General features: G+C 39.0%; 11 protein-coding genes across 11 annotated transcripts; 9 read left to right on the top strand and 2 right to left on the bottom strand.

Moving 5' to 3' along the window:
- Window positions 1–555: 555 nt before the first annotated feature.
- L201_002296 (uncharacterized protein) lies at window positions 556–3,121 on the top strand (the record flags this gene model as incomplete). The annotated part of the gene is made up of 6 exons (XM_066218073.1): window positions 556–880; window positions 960–1,106; window positions 1,167–1,395; window positions 1,458–1,537; window positions 1,609–1,680; window positions 1,752–3,121. The coding sequence occupies 6 exons, from the start codon at window positions 556–558 to the stop codon at window positions 3,119–3,121; spliced, it is 2,223 nt and encodes a 740-aa protein (XP_066074170.1).
- A 1,015-nt stretch (window positions 3,122–4,136) lies between these two features.
- Window positions 4,137–6,109, top strand: L201_002297 (uncharacterized protein; the record flags this gene model as incomplete). Its single annotated transcript, XM_066218074.1, has 4 exons — window positions 4,137–4,266; window positions 4,334–4,529; window positions 4,600–5,395; window positions 5,501–6,109. 4 exons carry the CDS (start codon window positions 4,137–4,139, stop codon window positions 6,107–6,109), a joined length of 1,731 nt encoding a protein of 576 aa, XP_066074171.1.
- Window positions 6,110–6,641: 532 nt separating this feature from the next.
- Window positions 6,642–7,506, top strand: L201_002298 (uncharacterized protein; the record flags this gene model as incomplete). Its single annotated transcript, XM_066218075.1, has 3 exons — window positions 6,642–6,838; window positions 6,985–7,054; window positions 7,126–7,506. The coding sequence occupies 3 exons, from the start codon at window positions 6,642–6,644 to the stop codon at window positions 7,504–7,506; spliced, it is 648 nt and encodes a 215-aa protein (XP_066074172.1).
- A 435-nt stretch (window positions 7,507–7,941) lies between these two features.
- Window positions 7,942–8,655, top strand: L201_002299 (uncharacterized protein; the record flags this gene model as incomplete). Its single annotated transcript, XM_066218076.1, has 1 exon — window positions 7,942–8,655. The coding sequence occupies one exon, from the start codon at window positions 7,942–7,944 to the stop codon at window positions 8,653–8,655; it is 714 nt and encodes a 237-aa protein (XP_066074173.1).
- A 558-nt stretch (window positions 8,656–9,213) lies between these two features.
- Window positions 9,214–10,115, top strand: L201_002300 (uncharacterized protein; the record flags this gene model as incomplete). The annotated part of the gene is made up of 2 exons (XM_066218077.1): window positions 9,214–9,364; window positions 9,430–10,115. 2 exons carry the CDS (start codon window positions 9,214–9,216, stop codon window positions 10,113–10,115), a joined length of 837 nt encoding a protein of 278 aa, XP_066074174.1.
- An 854-nt stretch (window positions 10,116–10,969) lies between these two features.
- L201_002301 (uncharacterized protein) lies at window positions 10,970–11,626 on the top strand (the record flags this gene model as incomplete). Its single annotated transcript, XM_066218078.1, has 1 exon — window positions 10,970–11,626. The coding sequence occupies one exon, from the start codon at window positions 10,970–10,972 to the stop codon at window positions 11,624–11,626; it is 657 nt and encodes a 218-aa protein (XP_066074175.1).
- Window positions 11,627–12,419: 793 nt separating this feature from the next.
- Window positions 12,420–13,445, top strand: L201_002302 (uncharacterized protein; the record flags this gene model as incomplete). The annotated part of the gene is made up of 3 exons (XM_066218079.1): window positions 12,420–12,888; window positions 12,951–13,367; window positions 13,429–13,445. The coding sequence occupies 3 exons, from the start codon at window positions 12,420–12,422 to the stop codon at window positions 13,443–13,445; spliced, it is 903 nt and encodes a 300-aa protein (XP_066074176.1).
- A 2,076-nt stretch (window positions 13,446–15,521) lies between these two features.
- L201_002303 (uncharacterized protein) lies at window positions 15,522–17,318 on the top strand (the record flags this gene model as incomplete). The annotated part of the gene is made up of 9 exons (XM_066218080.1): window positions 15,522–15,627; window positions 15,726–15,877; window positions 15,939–15,971; window positions 16,038–16,145; window positions 16,242–16,359; window positions 16,441–16,518; window positions 16,577–16,671; window positions 16,748–17,044; window positions 17,124–17,318. The coding sequence occupies 9 exons, from the start codon at window positions 15,522–15,524 to the stop codon at window positions 17,316–17,318; spliced, it is 1,182 nt and encodes a 393-aa protein (XP_066074177.1).
- A 389-nt stretch (window positions 17,319–17,707) lies between these two features.
- Window positions 17,708–20,747, top strand: L201_002304 (uncharacterized protein; the record flags this gene model as incomplete). The annotated part of the gene is made up of 13 exons (XM_066218081.1): window positions 17,708–17,884; window positions 18,079–18,217; window positions 18,281–18,354; window positions 18,429–18,556; window positions 18,642–18,810; window positions 18,878–19,038; window positions 19,108–19,184; window positions 19,241–19,509; window positions 19,575–19,902; window positions 19,959–20,144; window positions 20,207–20,346; window positions 20,401–20,475; window positions 20,532–20,747. 13 exons carry the CDS (start codon window positions 17,708–17,710, stop codon window positions 20,745–20,747), a joined length of 2,139 nt encoding a protein of 712 aa, XP_066074178.1.
- A 70-nt stretch (window positions 20,748–20,817) lies between these two features.
- Window positions 20,818–24,809, bottom strand: L201_002305 (uncharacterized protein; the record flags this gene model as incomplete). Its single annotated transcript, XM_066218082.1, has 13 exons — window positions 20,818–20,844; window positions 20,898–20,948; window positions 21,009–21,779; window positions 21,885–21,956; window positions 22,032–22,386; window positions 22,485–22,661; window positions 22,770–22,831; window positions 22,938–23,010; window positions 23,084–23,362; window positions 23,476–23,702; window positions 23,771–24,443; window positions 24,530–24,638; window positions 24,716–24,809. 13 exons carry the CDS (start codon window positions 24,807–24,809, stop codon window positions 20,818–20,820), a joined length of 2,970 nt encoding a protein of 989 aa, XP_066074179.1.
- A 383-nt stretch (window positions 24,810–25,192) lies between these two features.
- On the bottom strand, window positions 25,193–26,788 carry L201_002306 (uncharacterized protein; the record flags this gene model as incomplete). Its single annotated transcript, XM_066218083.1, has 6 exons — window positions 25,193–25,470; window positions 25,565–25,873; window positions 25,965–26,083; window positions 26,152–26,321; window positions 26,425–26,634; window positions 26,723–26,788. The coding sequence occupies 6 exons, from the start codon at window positions 26,786–26,788 to the stop codon at window positions 25,193–25,195; spliced, it is 1,152 nt and encodes a 383-aa protein (XP_066074180.1).
- Between the last annotated feature and the right edge of the window lie 332 nt (window positions 26,789–27,120).

Here is a 27,120-nt window from a genome sequence, read left to right on the forward strand (position 1 = left end):
CCTCCAACCGGATAACAAAATCTGCTTAATCTCCGATCTTCACGACAAGAATACACACCAAAATCGCCCTAGATACACATGACATCACACAGTTGTGTGTGTGTATGATCATACAAACACTAAAAACATCTCTATTGTTCGCTGCTTCAGGCCTTTCCACGATATAAGGACAATTTTCATCACTCATGACTACCTTTCAACACCCTTTTTATACCGACAAACTCGCTTTTTATTGTTCATCAAGGGTGATCACGCTTCATTTTAATCGAGAATAATGTTTACACTCAACAATTGGTTTGATTGATCCTCTTCGATCATTCTTTTGTTCTACCACACTATTCTGCCTTTACGGCTATGGTCACGGATATCATGTAGATTTCGGGATCGTCATTTCATTTAAGATGTCTTCTCATACTTTCTTCGGTACCCCTTCTTCCCCTTCTATCTCATTCTTAAGCAAAGATCCGCTTCTTTACCTTGACTTTTGCTTCTTACCTCCACATACCTACCATTTCTTCAATAAAGAGACTACTTCAGAGAAACAAAGCTAACGAAATGTCATCCATTACACCTCTCTACTTGCCACCTCCTCCACCTGGGTACCAACTTGTTTACGTCCCTCCTCCTGCAACTACTCATACGAACCACCATTGCTCACCACGTCATCCACCAACCTCCCAAATCTCTTTCCCTCCGGCTGGTCCTTCTACTCCTGCCCGTACACCTCCACCTTTACCTACACCTTCTGATACGCCTATGTCTCTTCGATCTGATGGTGTCAAATGTCTTGCTACGGATCACGACTGCGTACTTAGAAAATATGAAATGAAGATGAGACAACAGCCTGTCCAAGCTAGAATGTGTGGCGTTGGAGAGAAATGTAAGCCTTAATGTTGAATATAACCGATGTTACAACTTATGCAAGAAGCTGACTAATTATTGCTTATCATGTCGAGCAGCCGATAGAAGACCAGTCGATCCAACTCCAATAATACAGCTGAAAGTTATGGATGAAAATGGTGAAGATATTACTCCAACTGATCCTAGAACGAGAACTTCGCTAAGGCGCCCTAGTCCAGGTCCTAACGGTATGGCATTTATGCAGAGTGAGTAATGCTAGGGATAATAGAATTAGCTGTTTCAAAGAACTGACAGCAATACCGCAGACCCATACTACTTCCTTTTCGCATGTCTTGTTGGTGGTGATGAAAATGAGGATGAACTGCATGTAATCGATGATGGAAAAACTCGATTCTTGACTGGAACACCAGTATCATCTTTATATCACCTTAAAGATCTCGATAATACCGATGCTGCCTTTTTCGTATTCCCTGATTTGGGCGTAAGGAAAGAAGGAAGGTATAAATTGAAATTAACATTGTTCGAAATCGTAGAGTGAGTCAATGAATCCTGAATCTTGATCGCATCTTGCTAATGTCAGTATCCGAAATTCATAGCCAAGAAGTGTATTATTGTACCACAATGTTTACATCGACATTTTCTGTCTACTCAGCTAAGAAATTCCCAGGAATGTCAAGTGAGTCTAACCTTTCTGGATATTCATAATCTGATTGCAATTGCTGATGCCTTGTGAATGAAATCCCACAGAAGCTACAGATCTATCGAAATCATTCGCTGAACAAGGCTTGAAAATCCGAGTTAGAAAAGATCCTCGACAGCGTAAGCTAGATTGTGATTTTGAACACTCCGGAAAGACAGGATGCTAATGTAATTTCACTCACCTTTTATAGCTGCTGTACGAAACCCGAAATCCAAAAGAAAAAGCGATGCTGCCGAATCAGAAGATGACTTTGAGCAACTACACCATCCAGAGCAAAGACGTCAACATCCCCCACAACATCCTCATCAGGCCAAAAGATCTAGAGGTGCTTCCATGAGTTACCCTCCCAGTGATAACGAACCAGCGGGAAGATTCTATCGACCTTCTTCTTCACACTCTCATGGTGAACCACCTGCAGCCTATCCGCCTTATCCTCCACAACAAACACCTACCAACGGGTATCCTCATGGATATCACCCAAATTATCCTCCCACCGCACCTCACATGCCTCCTCCCCCTCCACCATCTGCATATGATCCTTATCGAACCCATCAAGCATTCTCGCCCAGTCATCCAACTGGTCCAGGCTATCCCCCACAATATTATGGATCCACCTCTGGTCGACCCTCCACACACCCTGCACCTGGTGCTGCTGGACCAACCGGTAGTAGACATCATCAATCGTTACCTCCACCGGGCTATGGACCTCCCGAGCATCCAAACTTTCAGCACCATCACAATCAGTACCAGCCTTCGCCTTACTACACACATCCTCCACCTAGTGCTTACCCACCACGTACACCATCATATCCTGATTCTCCATATGGTGATCGAGAAAGCGAAAGAGAACCTAGAACGAGTGTACCTTGGCCCCAAGATAGAAGAGATACCTATCCAATATTAGATACCAAGGAACGAGAAAGAGAGCTCATGTATGCTCGTGAGCGTGAATTAGAAAGGGATAGAGAAAGATATATGTCCTCGTCTTCTGCTTCTAGAGCATCATCACATATTCCTCTTCAGTCGCAACCCCAACCTCAACGATCTAGAACCAGAGAAGGACCCAAACCATTATCACCAAGATCAAGAATGTCACCAAGTCGACATCCAAATTCATATGGACCACCATCAATTCAACCTTCTCCAACTTTATCGACTGGATCTAATTTCAGACCTTTATCATCTTCCGGTAGAGATCGTGAAAGAGACAGTCTACCATCACCTAACAATAATGTCACACTTCCATCATTGAGTTTAGCTACTTCGACTCCATCTAATTTAAGGGGTGGTGGTAATAGGTCATTACAGTTAAATGGAAATTCAAGTAGAAGTAATTCCAGACCAAACTCGTCAGCTGGTTTACCACCTATTTTCTCATCTAACGATAGAGATAGAGAACGAGATAGAGATGATATTTTAAGTCAAAGATCAAATAGTAATAAAGGTTCAAGAAATGCTAGTCCCATCATAAGTACAGGTGTAACAAGTAGTCAAAATCAGAATACTCCTCCTGTCAATGCTAATGCCAACAGAATGAAATTACATAACATTGTGGATTAGTTGGTATTGATTACCTACGTTAGTGAATAAGAAGAGAGAAAGAAAGAACATGCAGAATATATAGATTCAATAGAAGTAACTGTCTATATTTGATTCTCATATAGTAGATACTGAATATTCCATACGATGAATTTAACGATATGCATACCAAAAAGTATGTAAGAATCCATGTTGCAGATGGTAGATTTCGCCCTTCTCCTTGTCCTTATCCTTCTTCCGTGTTGTGAGGGTGAATGAGAGTGATACCGAAAGACATCCAATCCAGATTCATATAGATCTGGAATCTTGACTAGCGTTAATTGCTTATCTCTGGATTTCGCTTAAGCCGCATCTTGACACGTGGTTATTTACTAATAAAGTACCAATAAAATATAATCAATTTATCCATAGATTATCCATAGGTTGTGTTTTGACCCTGTGCCTTTTTATATCATGTTGATCCCGTCTTGTTCGGTGAATACATAGACAGACCTGTGCATGCTGTAATTGGAATTTTTTAATTGTTTTTCAACTTTACTCATACTGTTTTATTATCAATAACAAATCAGCTGTCTTGGTTTGTGGTAGTCGTAGTCGTAGTCTTCAACATATTAACATATTATGATAATAAAATAAATAGACGATAAATGCTGTCACTTTACTCAAAGAAGGGGTGCACATTATGAAAGAAAAGAAAAGGAATGTATGATATTTATATAAGATTAACATCAAGTTAACAACATCATAAACAAGGGTTATATTACCATCAAATCCAATCAAGACATCCTTTGATATATCCCCATTTTTTAATACACTTTTAAACTTTGACTAGTTCACCATCAGTATATAGCATCATAACCATCAACCATCAACCATCAACCATCAATCATGATTATGAGTGTACAGTCAACCTCCTCATCATCCTCGTTCCGTTAAAATCTTAATCATATCACATTCATTCACATTCATCCTTTCATACGTTCTACTGCCAGGAGTCAAAAGGTGCAAAACAATAATCACTCAACAGTATAACAAGATGTTGGTCGAATCTGGGCATTACCATAACCCATCGAGAATCACTATAACAGACTTACCTAGAGAAGTCATCAGGTTGATAGCTTTGAAGATATATGATCCATTGGAATTGACACAGCAGGATCGTCTAAGTGAGTGATATCAATAGAATAATAGAAACTACCTGATCAGCCTACTAATAATGATATTCTTTCCTAGCATGGGGAATATTCTCAACTGTGGATATGCATCAAGAACGTCAGGATGATCTAGCATCACTTATATCTCTTGGTATGACATGTCGTAAAATTCGAAGGGAAGTTAGAAGGATACAATTCACTTGTATTAGAATACCAGGAGTAGAATGGGCAGAAGAGGTGATTAGGAATAGTGATGGGTGGCCAAGATACGTAAAGTGAGTGCTCTTATTTTTAAGCTATAGATTGTGATTTATAACTGGATTGCTGACAGTCATACTATCTTAGGAGTATCATCATTGACTTATCCATGTTCGACTCTGATCCTGATGCTTCAACCCGTACAAGACTATCACCTATAGATCCAATTCAATCAAACAATACACCTCCGCTTCCTCATACAGAGTTATCGAATCTCAAACCTCGGACATGCTGGGCAGAATCATCACTCTTAACCTCCCTTTTCAACTCTTTACCAAATCTAAATCATTGTTCATTCTTTGCTGATGCTTCTGACGATTCAACCTTGGCACTACTTTTTTCCTCCTTGATCCCACATCCTTCATTACATGCTATACCACCTACCGTAATATCGAATTCACCTTCAGCATTATCAACCATATCAGGAAGTGGATCTCTATCTGGTAACAATAATTATAGATACCAACCATTAACTACATGGGTACCATTGACACATAGATTAAAATCCTTTGGATGGAGACAAAGAGCAGCACCACCTAATAATTTTAGACAATTCAGTCAATCATCAACATTCGTTTCAACATTACATTTAATCAGACATTCACATAACTTGAGTTTCTTAGTTTTAGATGCTGATTTAGATGAAATGACCATTTCTGATATTCTATCACCTTTAAAAGAATTATCATTAAGAAGACCTCCTATAGGCGAAAAAAATCAATTGATCACCTTATTACTTTGCGGGCCATTGAAAAACTGGGAAGATCAAGATAATAATTTCTTAGAGAGTTTAGTCCATACTTATGATGGTATAAAAGAATTGTTTATAGATAGACCTCTTAAGAAATCGACGGAAGTTAGAGAAACTAATTTTGATGATTTTGTAAGTTGCTTCACCTTAAAATAACATTAGTTGATTGACTAGACATATTCACGGATCCAAAATGAATACGCAAGATTAAGTGCTAATTTGCTATCAACATCATAGGCAAAAATCCTTGAACCTCTTTCAGCCCTACCCTACCTGCGTCTACTTCAGGTTGGCTCATATACCTTTACGACTGCACTACAATCAGAAATCGTTCAGCACCTATCTCGTATCATACCTTCATTGCTTGTTGTTGGATTACTAGGAGAGGAAGGTGAAACGGTTTGGTGGGGAATATGGAGAAGGGCAACAATGCGAGGTCTCAAATATTCGAATGAGGGTGAATACGATGAATATTTAGATACGAGAATCAAATTTTTAGGTGATGGTGATTTAAGGATATTAGAAAACGAGAATGAAGATTGGATAAGACAGTCACGGCCACCTACACCACCTTTAACTTCTGAATTACATAACAGCCAAATGTTGCTACATCATGATCAACATGAAGATATTAGAATGACACCAAGAAACACTCAATCACCATTAATCAATCCGAAGGAAGCAGAAAGGATACATGCTTTAGGTTTGAGTTTAGATGGAAATACATCTTTTGATTCTCGGGAAGATGTAAATAGGTTCAAGTCAAATGAGGATCAGGATGAAAGAAAAGGTGTCATGGAAGGTCGGGGAAGGAGGATAATGAGCTTAGATAGATTATTAGATTAGCTGTATCGTTGAATGCTATTCTTTTTGGTCCCAGAATATAGATTGTGTTCAATCATAGACAGAAGTAGAGATCTTGGAAATGGCTCATTCACTTCAGGATCCCTACAACGCACACATCAGGTCACCCTTAAAAGCAAACTAATCCCTATTCTACATTTATCGAATGCAACACGACCTCAACACGACTATCAGGAAAAGCCGCAATATGCCATCATGCGAATCATACGAATCATACTATCTTAACACCCTTTTGTGCTTTGTGCAGTCACACAATCGAGAGAAGCTAATCAATTGGAGTCTTTCCATGAAGTCACACTGTTGCTTTTGGCGCATCTGTCGAGAACTCAATTAGAACTGATCGTTCCCTATGATGTACACCACATATATATGTTTATACATAACTTTGTCAAACCACATAATTAACATTCTACCTCGAATATTCAGACAATAGCAATTTTCATGAAGTAAAAACCTGATTTCACCAATCAAGTTATACGTCTCTCACCAGCGATATCTCTGATTCTTTTACAGAATGCCAGCACCATTACCATCAATTACACCACCAGAAGGATTTGAACCAGATAAAAGAGATCCGTTGACAATAGCTATAGAACAACATTTGGATGATGTTAGACAATGGACAGAATGGATTACGAATGGTGATCCATCTGGAATTGGTATGGTAGATTATGGTATTTATAGAACATTCGAAGAATGGGTTAAGCGGAAGTGAGTAAAGCTTCAAATTCATAATCGGTTTCTTGTTTTTAAACAAATATTTTACAAGAGTGGGGTAGATGGTACAAATAAAGAAGTGGCAAAAATCTATTTTCGAAATGAATTAGCTTGATTAAAGCTGATAATTTTCGATTTAGGGAAGCATTAAATATTATTGATAGTATACTACAAAAGAGATTGACTCTAGGTTGGCCGTATGATCATAAAGTGAGTTCTTGTCTCGTGTCTGCGTATAATTTATATACATCTAATCTAGGTGAGTATCGCCTCTATTTTAGGCAATCATTCTGATCCAAATCCTTCCTTCAGAAAGACTAGCACCATACGCCAAATTACTTGAACCTTTATTACCACCTAAACCAAGTGAAGATCCAGCTAAACCAATAAATTTACCTGCGCATTTCAATCCCTTGATAGCGACTTTAGCACAATCATTATATACTACGGCTAAAGAAAAAGCAAAAGAAGAAGAAGAAACTAAAAAGAAAGCAGATGAAAAGAAAAAGGAAGAAGAAGAAATTGAAAAATGGGAATTATGGTCAAATATGTATGGAAAATCAAGAGCTAATTGGTTTAATCATCCTGGAAATCCACAATGGGGTTATTGGGAATGGAATCAAATTGGAAAAGAAGATTGGTGGAAAGATAGAAGTCAATAAAACCGAAAAAGGCTTCCTTCCCTCTCGTGGTATCTGTTTATGGTGTATGATAAAACTTGCATTACAGTCAAATGGAAGATGGAACACAGATCAAACGTGTAACAAACGTATTAAAGGAGTTACTGACCCCTCGACGTTTCAGTCTCAATTGACAGCTCCTCAGATGAAAGGAGGATCGTGAATGACTCGACTCAAAGCTAGAAGACATACATTCATTACTCTCACATGTATAAAGCTATATAAGCTAAGCAGAATCAAGCTGTTCCTATCTTGTATTGTTTTTTTCTTTTTCCAATATTCATCTCACACAATCGCCACTCTCTCTTGTCAAATCATTTAAATATCTTATCACAAAGTCGAACACATAATTCTAAGTCTCATAACCAAACCTACATATTCATTCAGCATCCGATACAAACACAGCAATACAACACAATGAGCGCAACAACTTCATACAATGATACTTCTTCCCAAATGACCTTTGCTTCTAACCTTTCCGTTGGAGATAGCAGAGATTCCAGATTCGATAGGGGCATTTGGCAAATACGTAATAAGGGTACCAGGGGGGTTAAGCAGGCATCTTCGATACCTGACTCGGTGAGCTTGAGAAACCTTAAAGTTGAACGATGGAGTAATGAGGTACCTGGTGGTAAAGAGAATATTTATCGTATTGAAGGATATGATGAAAAGAAAGAGGATTGGTATAAATGTGAATTGAATGAAGATGAAATGAGATCTTATATTTCGAAAAATGCCAATAGTATTAATTCCAGTCTCAATTCCAATTCTGTTATAGGAGGTAATCAACCTCAATGTCAATTTTTCCAAGATGTATTAGGAGGGAAATATGGTTTAAATGAAGCTGAAGATGCCCCTCCTAAAGTTTGGCATACTCGTAAAGATGCTGCGGATATATACAGTTACAACAATGGTTCAAACTCAGAGGGCAACTCCACTAATAGCGCTTATTCTGACTACAGTGATGATATAATTAGATCAATGGCGTCAAGTATAGTAGTACCGCCAATGCATAGTGGTCATTCAGCAACGGATTATAGTAATTCTTCAGGATCAAATTACTATTCTTCACGTTATTGTGGTGGTGGCGGTTCCTCGTTTTCAGCTCAAAGTAGTATTTTATCTTATTAGTTGAATGAGAATATTGCCTTTGAGATCATATTTATCATTGTATGCAGTATTGCTTATACCTTTTGTACTGAGTATACAGTATATGTGCCTGGAAATTTTGTAATTTCTGACGAGAACGGTTGGATTCGCTACTCATTCTCGGGCCATCTCTCGATTTTCCCCCGCATGTTGAGCACGCCGCATCAATCTCACACAGAACAAGCTTTGCCAAAATGATGATTCAACCCATACGTTATGGAAAAAAAGTGGCATAGGATCATTATAGAATGAGCTAGATTATCATGTAAGAGACCTCGAATCGAATGCATCAAAGGATATGCTCTATCCCTAGATACAAGGAAATACCTATTGAAGCGAGTGTCAACGTATTTTCGATATCAGATTCTTCAGGTTGAAAGGAAATTTCAAAGATACTGACTCGATATCAATCAACATCAATTGACACCAAATACAAATGGTGGTCCAAATTTGACTGTTGATACGAAGTGGCGAGATTACAACACTTTCTTATACATCAATACCCAAATCAACCCAATAACGATGAGCGATCAAAGCACAATGACCTCTATAAATTCAGAGTCGGAGATCGATAAAGTGACTAATTGGACGGTATACAATAGACGTACTAAACAGGTAAGAAAAGCTGATCAATTACCTACCAACACCGATTTCAGCTCCTTATCTACAATCAAAGGGGATCCAACAAAAGGTATGCATTAAACGTATGGTATAAAACTACACAATGAAGATAGCGGCGATGAATATCGCTGGAAGGAACCAAAGGTGATTTACACAATATTATCTCTAAATTGGAAAGCCAAGGTGAAAGTGACCATCAATCAACCAATGCAACCTATAAAGTATATAAGGAAGCGGCAAATCATCTAAATTTATACGACAGCAAAAGTATAAGTGAGAAACAAACTTTTGAATTTGATTCTGGAAAAGTTTCCAAAATAGTATTTTGGACCGAGTCAGATACCAAAGATTTCAGCACAAGATCAAAATCAGATTTCGATTCAAGATCAGCAGACGATTCAAGTACAATATATTGTTATGGAAAATATACGGAAGACGATGAAAAAATCTGTGAAACAAGATTAACTTTGTCACAATTAAATAAAAGAGCTAGATTGGATAAATGTGCCGAACAAGTTTTAGCTAAAGTCACTGGATTTAAATCAAGATTGACGGGTAGTGTTGATAGTATAGATAGAAATAAAGATATGATAACATCATGGAGAGATTCACCTTTGAAAGATGAGAAAACAGGAGAACCTATTTATGTCTTAGACACAGTTTCCAAAGTTAGTGGGGATTGGTCAACAAGAAGTTCAATAATTAAGACGGAGCTCAAGGAAATGTCAACTCACGAATCAAATGGTCCTACGTGGGGAAAAGTATTGAATGATATCCTTTTGAAAGAATCCAGACTAGGTAAAAGTTCAGCTCAGCCTTAATAGCGCCAATTCTTTTTCTTTTTTTGCTTTCTAAACCTGTTGGATTTCGTAAGCATTAAGTAGTACTGTAAAATTTTACTTAGACTAGTATCCGCGATCTTCGTCGAGCTGCTTAGATATCCTTATTGTACTATTATACATATTGTAACACATTATACAAGCTTATAGACAGATATAGACGTATATGCATACTCGTTATCAGTAATACAACAAAACCGACCTTCTGATTCGATTCCAAAATCGATAGGAAATGTCACACACTTAAGACATGTTATAACTTGTTCCTTTGACATTATGGATATTCATTGCGATAGTCTATGCATCGAATATTATGCGAGAGCAATTGAGGGAAAGCTCAAAATCCTCAATAAAGGAGGTAGCCTGTTGTCACGATATGCATGAGCGCCTGCATTTGCAAATTCACCAAAAGGTCAATCCGCTGGATTTGGATTAAATCTGCTGATATACTAATTCCGCGGACGAGATTTCTGTACTATGATACTTGTCAGTCAGAATGGGCAGAAACAGGATAGAATATTATGGATGACGTTGTCTTACACTTCAACACGTCCTACATATTTGGATATTCAAAGGAAATAGTGACTAGAAAGGATGATTATCTGATATGACTCGATTTTGGTGAGTGCATAGAGCGAACACGGCCTTTGGACATATCTATATATGGGAGCAAAATGCTCGTACCTCATAAATACTTCGTCCCTCTATATCGCAACTTACCCTTTATCACACAAAGTCATCTCAAGCATAAATCCATTTAGACCCCTTGCATCTCTAAACATCTTATTAGTTTCGTGTTCTCAGATATAATGCAATCTCTCACTGATATGAACAGTATGACCACTTCCAATTCAACAGGTACAAGTAGATCAGACAGCTATAGCGGTAGATTCCTTTCTGAGGACGGCCACTATATCAATTGGACTTGTACACCTGAAATCGCTTACGGAAAGGAACAAAATATGTACCAGTACGGACTTGAGTCAGAAGGTGACTACAGTACGAATAAACCATTTACCTTGGAAGAAATCAAGAAGAGGGGCAATAGAGTTAGTCAAGCTAAAGAAGTCTTTGATCATATCAAGGCTCATGAATCGACCATGTCTGTCGAGACTGAATCATCAATAAAAGGTAGTATCGATCTTGGTGATAAAATAATGTCCTGGAAAGTCTCAACTAGTAACGATGAAGATACAGTTCTTTATGGTAAAGATGAAGGCAAAGAATCAGGAGCAACCGCATATCAAGTTATCAAAACTATGAAAGGCGATAGACAAGGTAAAATGGTTCTCGCCACCCAAAAAAGACTCGAGGAAATGTCATCTCGTAAAGGAGGAGAAGGACATGATTGGAAACAAGTTTTAGATGATATCAGATCGAAAGAATCTGGTTTATTACAAATTTCCAATACAGTTTCGTTACATATTCCGAATCTGTTGGAGATAGTACAATATCAACCTCAACTTCCAGCGACGGTTCCACCTGGAAACTAAAAGCCCCGCTTTAAACTTCGAGTGGCACTTGGGGCGCATTGCTGATACGGTACTGTAGTTTACTAGTCAGAGACCCTTCTTTTATCTACCTGAAAAGTTCCCCTAACTTTCTGTATTGGACCATATTTTTCCATGTGACTGGAATCTCTGAGTTTATGCAATTCGTTAGCGTGATTGCATTTTGAGAGAAACTGCACTGTACATACTTCTATTTCACACTGCATAGTATGTCCCTCGACCGCCAACATTTTGCGTGCCAGCGGGGTTTCGTTTGTTCCCTCAGCGTTCTACTTGTCATGATCATTTAATTCTAACATATATGTGAATCTTTTTCCTGGACCATCTTCGACATTCCGACTTTCAGCGAGGTTGATACTTGCACGAAGGATATTCAATAGAGGATTATTGGAAGACCACTCACGTCATAACATTGAACCAATTGCACATCGACTCGATGGGAAAAGACAACAACGGATTCCGAGCTGTGTATCATAATCAAAGGAGCATCAGAAGATGTAAACCTATCATCGTCATATTGAGTCCGATGAAAAAGGATGTCCAAGAAACCGATTTGACTCGATAACAAACGTTCTACGGATTTGACGGGGACTCATGGCAAGGTATCTAAGAAGCATACCAGGAGTGGCAACCAATAGTTATTCATACTACAACAACCAACAAACTCTCTCACTCACAACAACCTTACAACTAAACACATCAATTGCGTTGAATTATCAATTGACAAACATTTTCCACAGCTCACCCAAGATCGAAGAAACACCAGCCTAGCAAAATGAGAACCACTTACAACGATACCTCATCTGGTATCACCTCTCAAGGGCAACTTGAGAGTTTTGATATCTCACCTTGGGCCAACTGGAAGGTCGTAAACGGCTCCAAGTACTCTGGCGACCGCACAGAAGGCGTTTTTACAACATTACCATCCGGTGCAAAGCGTACCAATATCCAAGAAATTTCAACCGGAGCAACCACTACTTACCGGATAACAGCCGCTCAAGAAGGACGCCCCAAAACCAAATTTGTTTGGGAAGGTGGGAAAGAAGAAGTTGCTGCCATCCTCAGCGTTGCCGAATCTACATCTGATGAAAAATTGATCCAGTCTGCCATTATTATAAGAGCGGCAACTTCAGAGTTAGATTATTTCGGTGATCGATTTCGAACTAGGGAAGAGTCCCTAATATCAACAGATAACAACACATCACGTATGGTTCATTGGTATGTTGATAATAAACGTGAAACTGGTGAAGATACAAGAATTCATTATGACTATGAAAACGAAAAGACATGGAATCTGTTCATGTAGGAGGATTATCTTTGAAAGAATTGGAAGAAAAAGCGAAAAAAGATCAAATAGCTTCAGATGTTTTGAATAAAGTGTTAGATTTTAAGCCAATCAGCTCAGTAGTTACATCGGCAGATGGTAAAACCAGTAGATATTGGGAAACAGCACCGATTGAAGATAAAAGAACAGGTAAACGTTCTTTTTATTTATGGGATGTCGACGAGAAAGGTAAGCTAGGAGATAGGCATTGGGTTGATATGGGTAGATTGGTAAGCTGGGCGCATAGCGAAAGAGACGATACAAGAGCACAGGATTGGCAAAGACTTATAGATGATATCAAGGAGAAGACTGCACCCTCAACTCAAGGTTATACCAAACAAACATTACCACTTATGATGATGGGACGACAAAATACGATAAGACTACTGTATCATCTTTGTAGGTCGGTGTCAGATTATAGAACTTGCCTCTCCTTTCATAGTTTAGCTCTTCCGTTCAGCTTTTGTACTCAAATAGCTGTTTACAAAGCCTTTCTTGGATTTCATATATGTATCACAATGTTATGTATTGCAAGTGTGTTCGAACATCGGACTATCTCAGCTATTAAGTATCCTTAAATTGCCAATGCTGTACTCTATCATTTATGACCGACAAACCTTGCCTTACAAAGTGGAGCACAAAAAAGATAAACTAGCTTGACGAAGTATCGTCTCACTTGAATACTGAGAATGAGTGAATACTGTAGCCTACTTAGAACGCTCTCATGAAGACAGGAGCTGTCTCGGCAAACCAGATACTGTATCCTTTCAGTTGCGGCTGATGCTTCAAGGAGATATATATATAAAGGATGATCATGGTCTTCTCCTGGGAAGCTTCTGTCGTTTCGACCAGAACTAGAAAGAAAGGAGGATTGAGGCGACGCTGACGGATCATCTGCTATGACGAGGACCCACAGGTAAAAATAGCTCTTTATATTCTGTATATCAACTTACACCGCATTTCCTGTTATTCCTCAAATCAGACTCTTCATAATTATAAACCCTCCACAGCTTCATAGCTATACAAATCCGTCAAGCTTGAACAAAATGTATGAAAATATCCCTCCTACAGATCAGAGTTAAATGGTGATCTTACTGTAGAAACAGACACTGAGGTCACTGCAGCTACCAACCTAACATGCCATGAAAGAAATCGAGGGAAAGATGGAAGCTATGTCAATAAGCTCACAGTTTTGAACTATAGGAACTACACCAAGTACATTTGGCAAGGTACTGACGAACAACGAAGTCAAGCTTTGTCTTCCGCAACAACCGGTGTGAACGAGATTTACGTAATAGGAACGTGGGAAGTGGAGGTTCATGGGATATCGTGAATATGTAATAAACAAGCTGCATGACAACCTTTATATGTTAAACTTATAATATAACCTCTTATAGAGTAATTTAGAATAGATACACCAATATAGATCGATATAGAGTAATAGTACATGAAATACCATCAAATACACTACTATAAAACACTCACACTGACCGACATTGATCAAACACGTGCTTCAAAGGAAGGGTAGTAACCCAATAATAAGCTTAATTCTACATCCTCGCGCTACACCGGAACGAAGACCAAAAAGATATTCGAGGACGCCAGTCGCTGCATAGACAGTAATGGAGATCATTCATTCTTTCGCTTAGTTTGAGTTGCATCCTAAGCGATAGAAAACGAACGAGGTTCGCCCTCAAGATGCGATAGTAGGGGAGGTGATGCTGTCTGTAAAGTAGTACTCGTACAGTATATGTACTCGTATGTAGTTGGAAGATATATAATTATGATATTAATGCCACATTCGGTGTATGAGATGTAAAAGAGGAGTGAGCACGTGGATGTGTCGTCATTCCCTGAAATATGTTTGTATACATATGATAACGTTAAGAGTAGTGAGGATGACCGAAATGATGATGATGATGATGAAGGATGTAGATATGACGACGAAGACAATCTATGGATATATTACCAGTTGCATGGCAGTCAACGTGATTGTCCTTATAACTTGTTCAAACCACATTGATCACACTCCATCTGATATTCATCTGTCGATTATATCGTGTCAGACTAAAAAATCACCTCTCGCACAAGCCACACCAAACAAGTGAATAATCACCCCCTTTTATCATTCCCCTTTTTGTGTCACATCTCTACAAACACAGCTTCACTCCTTTTATTCAATACATCATCCATCTATCTCGATAGCGAACATACAAGCTATCGTCTTCAACAGATCTTCCACCTACGAACTCACTTACAAATAATTAATACACCTCAAGATGACTGATAGACCTGAAGGTGAGTTTACAATTGCGAGAGGCGATAAAAGCTCGTCCGATCTCATGCGCGGATATGATACACCTTATTACCTTGTTCAATTTCTTCCCTTTCTTCTATCCTTTGTCTACTGTGGGAGACAAAGCCGATATTTGCACTTCGACTCGTGCTATCTTACTACCATCATGCATGTTCTTATGCATGTTGATTTTTCTCATTTCTCTGTCAGTGAAGACAAAACATAGTTATCATACTAATCGTTATCGTATTCACAATATGCCAGGTGCCGATGTTCCCCAAGAACAAAAAGCAGGATGGGCCAGTTTCATCAAGAGTTTAGCTCAGATGACTGGTGATCTTAGTTCTATGACTGCACCACCGTGTAAGTGCGATAGAAGCAATTTAATATAGTTTTGTGGTTGCTCACGCGACCCAAATTAATGATACAATTACTGACTTTATCTTTTTACTGTGCTATAGTCATTCTTTCACCTACATCCCTTACTGAATTCCCAGCATACTGGTGTGAACATCCAGATGATTTCGCTGCTATCTCAGCAGGTGCAAATGAACAAGATAGAATGGAAAGAGTCTTAAGGTGGTTTATTGGTACCCTCAGTGCTCAATATACTGTAAGTCGATAATCTATCTGACATCCATAGAATCCGAGTCAACTAATTATGGGCGTTACAGACACGTAATGAGAAGATGGGATCAGAAAAGAAAGTGAGTTGGCCATTTGTGCTCGGGTTACACGACAGCAAGTAACTCATGATGATCTTGCTTGCACAGCCGCTCAATCCCGTACTCGGTGAACTATTTTATGGTGTTTGGCCAGATGCCAATGGTCGGGGAGAAACCCGTCTAATCGTAGAGCAAGTCTCGCATCATCCTCCCATCGTGAGTTAAAGTGTCAATCTGATGAGGGACCAATCTGACATTTGAGTTCTCTGTAGACCGCCTAGTAGGTGTTGTCTTCATTGGAGTTCTGTATAGGGGAGCATGAAGTCTAACGGAACTTCCATTTATAGTTATATTGAGAACAAAACAGCAGGTGTAAGACTTCAAGGTCACTCAGGTCAGAAAACATCATTCACTGGTACTGCTATCAATGGTAAGCTAAACTCGATCACCTCCAAATCAAGGCATTTTGACGATCTATTCGACTCATACTGATTGCGCTCTTCGATCTCAGTGAAACAATCAGGTCATGCTGTCCTTACCGTACAGCCAAAGAATGGACAAAAGGAGGAGAAATACTTGATTACCCTTCGTGAGTACGGGAAGAAGCCATCTTCCGCGCATTCGAGCTGACGTTTTCGCATTGTTAGCTAAACTTCGAATTGAGGGTATCGTATGGGGATCACCATACATTGAATTGACCGACACAAATGCTATTCAAAGTAGTAGTGGCCTTACCGCCCAAGTGAGTCAAGTTAGACAGTCTGCTTGCAGCCGGTGTACACCCATTGCACAAGCTAACGATTCTCTAATATCTCCAGATTGACTACAAGGGTAAAGGTTATTTCACTGGTAAAACCCACTCTTTCAAGGCCAATATCACCAATTCATCCGGTAAATCCATCCAAACCTACGAAGGACAATGGACCGGCAAATCACATATTGGTGGTTCCAAAGGTCCAATCTTCTTGGATACGACAACCCACAGAGAGGAAGTGAATGTTAAGGATGTCTCTCAGCAGTCAGAATGGGAAAGTAGAAAATTATGGGTAAATGTTGCTAAGGGTATCAGAACTGGTAACTACGATCAAGCTGGTAGAGATAAAACCGCTATTGAGGTGAGTTAGCACTTTTCACTTGTGTATAGCACCGAAAATGATCTATCATTCTGTATGTTGATGTTCTCCGCTTTTACAGAACGATCAACGACAAAGACGTAAAGATGAAACAGCCAACAACACAACATGGCAATACTTACATTTTACCCATGTTGATTCAGATTCAGATTATCAATTCCTTTCTGCATTATTACACGATAAACTTACTCCACCTCATGAAGATGCTTATGTATTCCGACCAGAAACTGAGGGTGTCGTTGGTAGATCTAACTAGAATATAAGACCATAAAAGTTATATAGAAATTAAATAGGGAATAAATAAGATGAAAGGATATAAGAGGTTTTGTTTTGTATTGTATAAATTTGCGAGCATATGTTATCTATAGAATCAAATATAAAAACATCCTCGCTAGAGATTTGGATAGGTAGATAATATGATGACTTATGTATTGAATGCCCAGAAGCGTGTCTCTGTCGTTTGCATCACCTTATATGCAGTCTTTATCACTATTGTTGTTCTGTTTCTTCCGCCGCGGTGGAGGCATGTCCACCTCGGTCGAACCTCATCACACATTGTCAATAACATTGATTTACACAACATCATCCATTTGCTTTCTTTCGTGTCTTCTTTATGATCAGCTTTTAATCCTCAAGCTCTACATCATGCCTCGAACAGCTACGACTCTACCACCCTACTTGACTTCGGGAGCATCGTCAAGAGCACATCATGCTTTATTAGTCAAATTACATGAAGCTACTTCACCGCAGGAAGAGGATGAGATCATTTCGAAGGAGATTGAGAAAGCTCGAGATGCATTGAGCGTAAGAGGGCAAAGTACGGTGGGTTGCAAGACGCTATTTGCATATATCAGAGCAAACCAAAACTGCTCATAATCACTATCATGACTCTGTTGTTGAACCCTTACTCATCGTCCTCACCGCGCTTCATTCCATCTTTCGACCTAACCTCAGCTCCCGACTGTAATACACAATCAGGGAGGCTGTCAGCTGATGCCCTTCCGTTTCTTATGCAGAGCAGGATCTCCGAGACTCTGGTTATACTTCTTCATTGCGTAATGCTTCGCCATCGAGCAGAAGATAATGTTGATTTCGCGTTAGTTTCAGCTCTACAGCTTGCGGAAGGTGGTCAGACTATAGCTGAAAGAAGGATTGGTGAGTTGTATCTCTCAACCAACTTTCTAAGAGCGACTAAGCTGACAAGAATAACTTTCCTAGGTTACCTTTACCTGACGGAGAGATTACCCAAAAATCACGAATTGAACTTGTTATTGATCAATACCATCAGAAAGGTACGTCTAATCAGTTGGAGTTGTATCAAAAAGCTAATATTTAAATAACGACTTTGTATGCGATAATCATGTAGGATTTATCCTCTTCGACTTCTTCACATATACTTCTCGCTCTGAATACAATAGCAAAGTTACCTTCGAGCGATCTAGGTCCTGCTGTGATACCGCTTCTGACGTCAAAATCATTATTGCGGCATAAATTGTGAGTCCTCGTCGTCTGCTGTCGAAAATACAATGATATCCTCAAGTCTAGATGAATGCTGATTGACACTTTATTTCCTATGTAGACCGGCCGTTAGACAAAGAACGTTCGAAGCCCTATTGTCACTCCATCGATTATCCCAAGCCAATGAACCCTTTCCTCTTAGCATGAGCAAGCTGTTAAAAGCGCTATCGCATGAACACGATCTGTCGGTATTGGCTGTCATATTTAGGACGATTCGATATATCCTGGAGGTCAGTTGATCAAAACACCTTTTCTCGTTGAAGATTGAATGGAGCATCGCTGACTTTACGTTGTTAGACCGATGTCCATCTCATCGAAACGGACGAAGAAAGGCTGTTTATTTTAGATAAATGTTTGGCTGCAGCAAGAGTCAATGAAGTAACACTCGAAGGTCAGATAGCTTTGGAGATAGTAACAGCATTAGAAGTCGTTTTACAGACAAAGAAAAATATTACGAAGTAGGTCGTTTTATTCAATTGCACCTTAATACGTTTATGAAAGTCTACTTCGCTCACTGATACACTCAGAGACGCCGAGGAGATGGTAGTCAAATGGATCTGCGATAGGCTAGAAGATATCAAGTCATATCACAGGTGGGAAGCCGGTAAATGTTGGAATCTCACTGGCTAATTTGTTTATGCTGATTGTTTTCTTTCGTAGCTTTCCTGCTGGAGGTATCTTCCATCTGTACGAAAATACCTGAAATATCATCAAATCTATTAGGACATATATCTCAACTTCTTCTCGCCAACCATACTGCGCCATCAACTTCCACTTCTCCTGCTTTACCTTCAGCAAATGATCGTGTCCTGGCTCTGCGATGTCTGGCTAAACTTCCTACCAATATATGGGATGGCGTACTGGGTCAACACGAAATGGGAGTTCTCATGGAAGGGGTTAATTATGTAGATAATACCATACGTAAATCAGTAAGTCAAAACGACCACCCTTAAACAATTGAGGTTGTCACTGATATTGTTCATGTCCGCCATAGACAACCCGATTACTAAAATCCCTTTCCCCTGATCTACTTACTATGGTTCTGCAAACGCATCTAGAGTCTATCAAGACCTCAACAAATCTCTCATTACCTATGAATTTAGCAAATAGTCTTACAATCGAGGAGAAAACTACAATAGGGAAATATGAGACAGCTTCAAGGGCATTAGAAGTTGCAGAAGCGGGATGGGGTGCAGATGCAGAAGGGTACGCGAAAGGTGTTATCGATGTCCTCGACACGTTGGAAGAAGAGGCAGTGCAGGATACCAAAGAGGCGGTGTGGGATGAAGGAGCAAGAAGTATTTTAGCTAGGCTAACTTACAGTAAGTGCTAGATTATGCATGGTAGGTCAATCCCATAACTAAGTGTATTGTCTTAGTGCCATCGTCCTTCGCGCAATCTTTCACTACGTTCATCATTGAATCACTCCGGTTAAGGAACAGAAAACCTAGCGACACTATGACCATCATACTCACATCAATAACATGCGAATATCTGCCTTTCACATACGATCAGTTTGACAAAACATTCGATTTCTTTGTAAACATCCTATCATATTACAACGGTAAGTCTGTTTCAGTTCCCGTTTCTCTCGTACTCGTAGCGCTGAAGATTCTATAACCGCAGCATCCATACAAGAATTGATCTTAGTAACACTCATATCACTCATAATCCGATTACAATCAGATATAGCCCAAATAAAGGAGCAAACCATACTTCAAGCGATCCAACAAGTACAAGAAGGATCCGCTAGATATCTAAAGAAGGTGAGTAACCTGTTTCGAAACGACTTGTAGACGTCTCACCGATGATTTATTCAGCGATGTCAAGAAATATCGATCGTTATGAAACATCAATTGCTAGAACAAGTAAAGGCAGCCTCAGAATCGAATACAGTAAGCCAAGCTATTCAATTTTTTACAGGATTCTGTACTGATAATCTTCATTTTAGCTGGCAAATGTCCTCGAAGCCATAATATCAGTATCTTCTGAATATTCAAGAAAAGTCAATAATGCATCTACCACCACAGCCCCCTTGTCAACGCCTCTTCCACCCCGAGCAGACTTATCCTCCAGCCAGTTGAGGTATGATGCTTATAAACCACCGCCGCGATCAAACAAGAATAAAGAAGAATACCGAGATCATTTTGATGATGATAGTGATTGATCGACCTTAGAATAAAATATGGTAACATGGATGCATCATCATATTGATCACAATATTGTTGTTTATCGTATCACGTCCAGCTCCACCAGTTCGCAGACTGCCGAAGAAGAAATCAGTTTTTGCAGAACAAGCTGATGACGGACTACTCACACCAAGGTCATTCGAGTCATTAAGCATCATGGGGTCCCAGAATTGGTGTAGCTTTTCGTTCACATCAGCAACAAATCCTGCAAGAATAAGTAAAAGGCACCAAATACTCACCAACAGATCTGTAGATGATTCCATACCCATGTTGGTGTTTGGTATCGGCATATCATCTGTACCAACCAAATGCTGTTGCAACACTTGTTGAACAGTTGAAGGCACACCATTATTGTTACTATTGTTATTTGACGATGAAGCTATATCTGATGCAAGATAATTTGGGGGAGTCGCAAAAGTATTTGTAGCTGGATTATATATAGGTTGATGAAATTGCTGTTGAGGATGAATATAAGATTGTGCTTCCTGGTAACCTTTATCTTTATGATTATTCTCGTTTCTATCCGAAGAATTGGATGAAGATATGTTTATAGCAATTTGTGTACCGTTTGAAGCTGATTCAATTAATCTTGTTTTCCAACCTACAATATCTAAATCCTCTTCTCCATTAACACTACTTGCGGAGGTTCCTCCTACAATTGGATTTTCTTTATCCTTATCTCCATCTCCATGTCGATCCTCGCCAGATGTCTCCTTCTTGTATTGATCTGCGCTTCCTTCTTCATTACCACTACCACTACTACTTGCTTTTCGTTTATCATTTTCAGCATTGTTAGCAGCTACAACTTTATTAAATGCTCTTGACCTGAGTCTGATTAACCAATCGTGATTTTGAATCATTGAGATTGATGAAGTCTGATTATGTTTGATCAGAGAAGAATAAACCGAAATTGATTGATCAATTGATGTTATTGCAAATTGTGATAATACTGAAGTTGGATTTCTTAATACCATTGTACCCAGACATACTGCTGCTGTGAAGATGTGATACTGGTAATCGAACGAAACGTAATTGATTATAGATTAGCAAGTTTAACTTCAAGATATGCCAAACAAGGTATATATATTAATATAGGAAGTATGCGCTTAGCTTACCCATAAAAACCATTGTCTTGACGAGACAGCTGGGTGTATTTCATATAAAGTAGAAACGATTTGTATTATAACCTACAGTATAATCAGGAGTGATAAATTAGCTATGATAAAACTTGGACCGAGCTAAAGGGCTAAAGGATAACTCACACTACATCGTTCAATAACAGCCAAATAAGATTTCCCATAAACTGATATGGTAGGATCTAGAGGTTTATCATGCATAGCCATGACGAAATAAGGTCTATGTAAGAATAAAACATGTTCAGAAACATTTAAAGCTAAAGTAAATTGTTGAAATGTTTTTTTAATATTCTTTCTTGTTAATTCAGGTGATAATTTATAAACTTGATCTTGATTTACATATTCTGAAGGTAAATTTAACATTGATGTTCTACATCTTAATTCAAATGGGATTGTTCTTTCAAATGAACATAATGATGAATATAAACCTAATATACTGTCATATGATTCAAAGTGGACTGACATTCCTGTATCCAAAATCCTGGTTAAATAGATCAATAAAGGGTCAGCTTGAGTGCTGTATTGTGAGAAAATGTGTTCAATGATGTGATACATCACATATCAAGTATCTGAACCTACCTGGCTGATAGCTGAATAAGTTCAAATCTCAAAGTTTGATATGATTTTGATCCTTCAGGGTGATCAGACGGTCCAACAGGAAATGCAGTATCGATATATTGAAGCGCTAAAGAAGTTGGCCGGGAGAAACAATTCGCTTGTAGAATTTCTATGGCATATGCTGCCCAGAACACTTGTCTATTATGGTGAGTGCAGAAATCTTATTTAGCCTAGCTCCATAACGCGGTCGCATGAATCACGCAAATCCAGAGAAGATGTATGAAAGTGGACTATTCGTGAACTCACCTTCTTTCCTCGACTACATCGGCAGGCAAATTCCATCTAGCTCCATCACGATGTAAGCCCATCTGCAAAAGGTGTCATGTCAGTAAGATGCTGCTAGGCTAGTGGCTAGGAGAAACACCAGGAGTAAAGCAACAGCCAGATAGGATTCACATCAGAATGGCCACTTACAGCGACGATAATCCTCATAGCCAAACCCCATAACGGCCAAGCTGAATCACCGTTTCTACCCTTTTCAGTCTCCCTGTGCCATACAGTCCTAAGTCAATACTCTCTACTCATCTTGAATAATCAATCTATAGGTATTGTTTACTCACAAGAGATAATGAGCCATAACAATCAAGGTTTGAACACCTGCAATAGTATTATTATTCAAAAAATCACCTTTGGTCAAACATCCTTTCGATAAAGCTAAATATTCGTCTGCTGAAGGATCATTAGGTGGTAATTCCAAATTCTGTAAAGTCCCCATGGCTAATATTGCAAATAATAATGCTAATTGTTGTGGATGAACTGATTTGAATGTGTTCTTCGATATACATTCGAAGATGCGATCAAAAACTGGTTGAAAGAATTTACGTGGGGCTGTATCATGACTATAAAAGGTTTGTCATCAGATGTCTCGTAGGATGGTCCAGTATATTGGAAATGAAAATAGTAACATAAATATGTAGATTCTACACTGCGAATGGGAGACCCAAAAACTCACTTCCAAGCGAAATAACGATAATAACTATCCATCAAAACTTCTGCATCATCTTTAGCTGGTAAGTGGGAACACATTAATTCCATTGTAGACGGTCCATTAGGTAAAGGAAATGGAAAAGCTAAAAGATGTTCCGTAGCATTTCCTCTTTCTCTGCCTAATAGATTCTCTTGAACGGGTTGTATTTCAGGAGAAGGACTTTTTCGTGATTCAGGTGATCCCAATTCTTGCTACAGAGAGATGTCAATCAGTACGGTCAGCTCGGTATCTTATAGGTAATGGTAAGCCTGGTACTCACATTCTTCAACCATTCTGTACCTGCTGTTGGACCTAAATATCTAGATCTACCTTCTTGGCCAATGACCAAAGTGCCATGACTATGAGCTACAGGTGATCGGGGTAGATGACGTGGTGGTATACTACCATCTATACTATTCATTGAACTACCTGGGATCATGTCGGTAGAATTATGTGGGCTTGATGGATGAGATACTGAACGAGGAGCAGGCGGTGGTAGTGGTGGAGGATGATGTCTACTATAACCTGATTGTTCATCGGTCCTAGCCCAGTATACTGATTCATGTGACGAGGAAGAAGGTAATAGATCTATCTGTCTAGGAGTGGGATAAGGATGTTCTCTTGTTGACGAGATAGGTGGCCTTGTACTAGTAATTGTACTCGTTGAGGGTGATCTTCTGTATCTAGGCGATGATGACAATTCCCCCTGCAGATCGCTATATGGATATTGGTGAGATTGGTGATGTTGGTGATTCTGAGCACCGATAGAATTCTGACGACTTTTGGAATGATCTAAGCTATGAGTTGATGATGAATCTCTTCTTCTCTTTCCAATTGTTTGATTATTATCGTTTTCAGTTGAAGAAGGTATATCAACTCCATGATCAGCTAATAATGTTTCAAGGGTTGAAAGTCTTTTTTGTAGATTTTCAGCAGCTTTGATATCGAATGTTCTTAAATGTCAGGTCAAACCGTCAGATATAACAGTAACCAGATGATACGTTTGAGCAGATCTAGGAATCATGGAATTACAACTCACTGTCTACGGGTCTCTTTTACACCATCGGGACATAATTCTGAGCATTTCCTCCTGACACAATTCGAACATGGTACTTCTCTATCACATCGAAGTTTCAATCGTCTGCATTCTTTAAGGTTACTTCATCAGTCTACTCTTCTGATCGAGGGAAATGATAATGATCAAATGAGAGCAATTGAGACTGACCTGCACAACTTAGTTGCGGCTGCTTTGATCGTTTCATATTCTCATTCGATGGACCTGCTTCTGCGTTATGTTCATTACGCGGTGTCGATGACATCTTTCAAGAGGAGAATCGCTATTTCATGTCATCCGGTATCGGAAGGGGTCTCTTAGGCTGATTGTAATAGCAGAAAGATGATACGCTGTAAATGCTTAATAGTATCAGTAACCAAACAACAGTGAAAAGAATGGTTGAATATTGATGGACGTTATGTTTCCGACATCGGGATGTTTTCACTGTTTTCTATGGTGAGATGCTTGTCCGGTCCGGGCAATACCGACAAACATACTATATATAACTTAGCTTTCATGTGAATCCTTCATTCTTTGCATCTTGAATAAGCATTGGTACGGTACAAATTATCATGCTGAGATTGCATGTCAATGAGTGATATTCATTTCAGATGCATATCATCCGGCGAGTACACATTATCTCTCTACCTATTGACCAGCACTTCCTTTCATATCTTTAGTAGCACTATTACCATTCTTTCTAACTGAATCAAACCATCTTTGAACAACTTTACTTTCTTCCCAAGGCATTCTATCACTTTGGATTTTACCATCTCTAATACATCTTGCTACTTCATCAGCTTCATATGACATACCATGATTACCTTTATGAATTGGATGATGATGAGTTGTTTTTTCTTTAATGGATCCAAGGTATCGATCAGGTCGTGGGATGATATGGAATGTTTCTGGTCTTTGTGGAGGATCTGTAATAGAGTTCAAGTATAAGATCAGCTTCATGCATTGAAAAAACTTACCATCATACGTGACAAAAGAAGGAGTTTAACAGTTCAAACTTACATTCAACAACCAAATCACCTTGTTCACATTGTAAAGCAGCAGTATTTTCTCTTAAACCAGGAGCAGATAAATCAGTTGTTAATTGACCATGACATACATCATTCCATTCAACGATCCATCTAGAATTCAAATCTACACCTGATCTTTTGTATATAGATTGATATGAATTTACAACTTTAGGATTTTGATCTTTATTGTGTGGATTTCGGTGAACTAGTAACATTGCCCAAACTGATGGATATGGTCCCATATCAAGTAAACTACCTCCTCCTAATGCTGGATCAACAAATCTGTTGGAGTCAGGTTTAGCTATCAAAAAGCGGAATTTAATCAGATTCTTGTACTTTAAAAACTTAAAGACGATATTCAGAATGATCAAGGTGTGTGGAGTTTGACTTACAATCTAAATCATAGTCCATAGAGAAATCAGCGGCGAATCGCTTTGGTTTTCCCAATTTTCCAGATTTAAGTACTTCTTCTACTGCATATGCGATTGGGTGGAATCTTGTCCATACGGCTCTATTGTATTATCGTCGATAGTCAGCATTGTCATACGGTTATAAAAATAAGCCTAGAAATTAACTCGCTCCATCAAGAAAAGGTTCTTCTCCTTGGCAATAGAAACGAGATCTTCTAATTCTTCAATATCGATTGTGAATGGTTTTTCACAAAGGACATGTTTACCAGCAAGTAAAGCATCTTTGGTGTTTTTGTAGTGAAGATTGTGAGGAGTACCGACGTAGATCGCGTCAACGTTCTAATCATATATTATCGTATTGTATCGTCAATATTGATCTTTCATGCAAGATTACCAAGGAAATTACCACAAAGGTTTATTGACTAAAAAGGTTTTTACTCACAGCGTCATTGTATACACCTTCATATGAACCATGAGCTTTAACTTGATCTAATCCACCATTCTTAACTCCCCAAGAGAATGATTCACCTTCTCCAGGGTTTTTCAAATCATCAATAAATCTTTGAGCGGATTCAACTGATCTTGATCCAACTGCTGTAATTTTGTGTGAAACATCTGAGACTTCTCTAGAGCTTGGATCGACCAATAAATCCTGTAAGATTGAAGGTAAGGGTGAATTGACTGATTGTCTCGAAAACGGGATAACAAGATGGAATGAGAGGGATCGTCATCAAACTTACTCTAGCGAATTGACCAGAAATTTTACCGGTAGCGATGATTCCCCAACGAAGTGCGTATGGTGCCATTGTCAAGATGTTCTTGCTGATTGTTATATCACAATCTCAAATAGAATTTTTTCAAAAATTGAGACAAGTCATAAGGAAGAAGAAGAAAACGAAAATGATTTGGAATATCTTGACACACGCGGGGAATAGAGGGAATGGGAATTCATTCCTAGCATTCTGGAACCCGGTCGTATAGATTATATACCGCTCAACTCTCACTTTATGAATGGGTCTTTCTCTCCAGTTGCATGCAATGTCATCCGCTTGACCCGTGTCAGCATCGGAGAAACAAGCTACATAGAAGTATAGCTATAAGCATTGTTATATATTGCTTTTCGACGAAAGGGCAGCGC

Source organism: Kwoniella dendrophila, chromosome 2 (genome assembly GCF_036810415.1).
Source record: "Kwoniella dendrophila CBS 6074 chromosome 2, complete sequence".
Classification (NCBI taxonomy): Eukaryota; Fungi; Basidiomycota; class Tremellomycetes; order Tremellales; family Cryptococcaceae; genus Kwoniella; species Kwoniella dendrophila.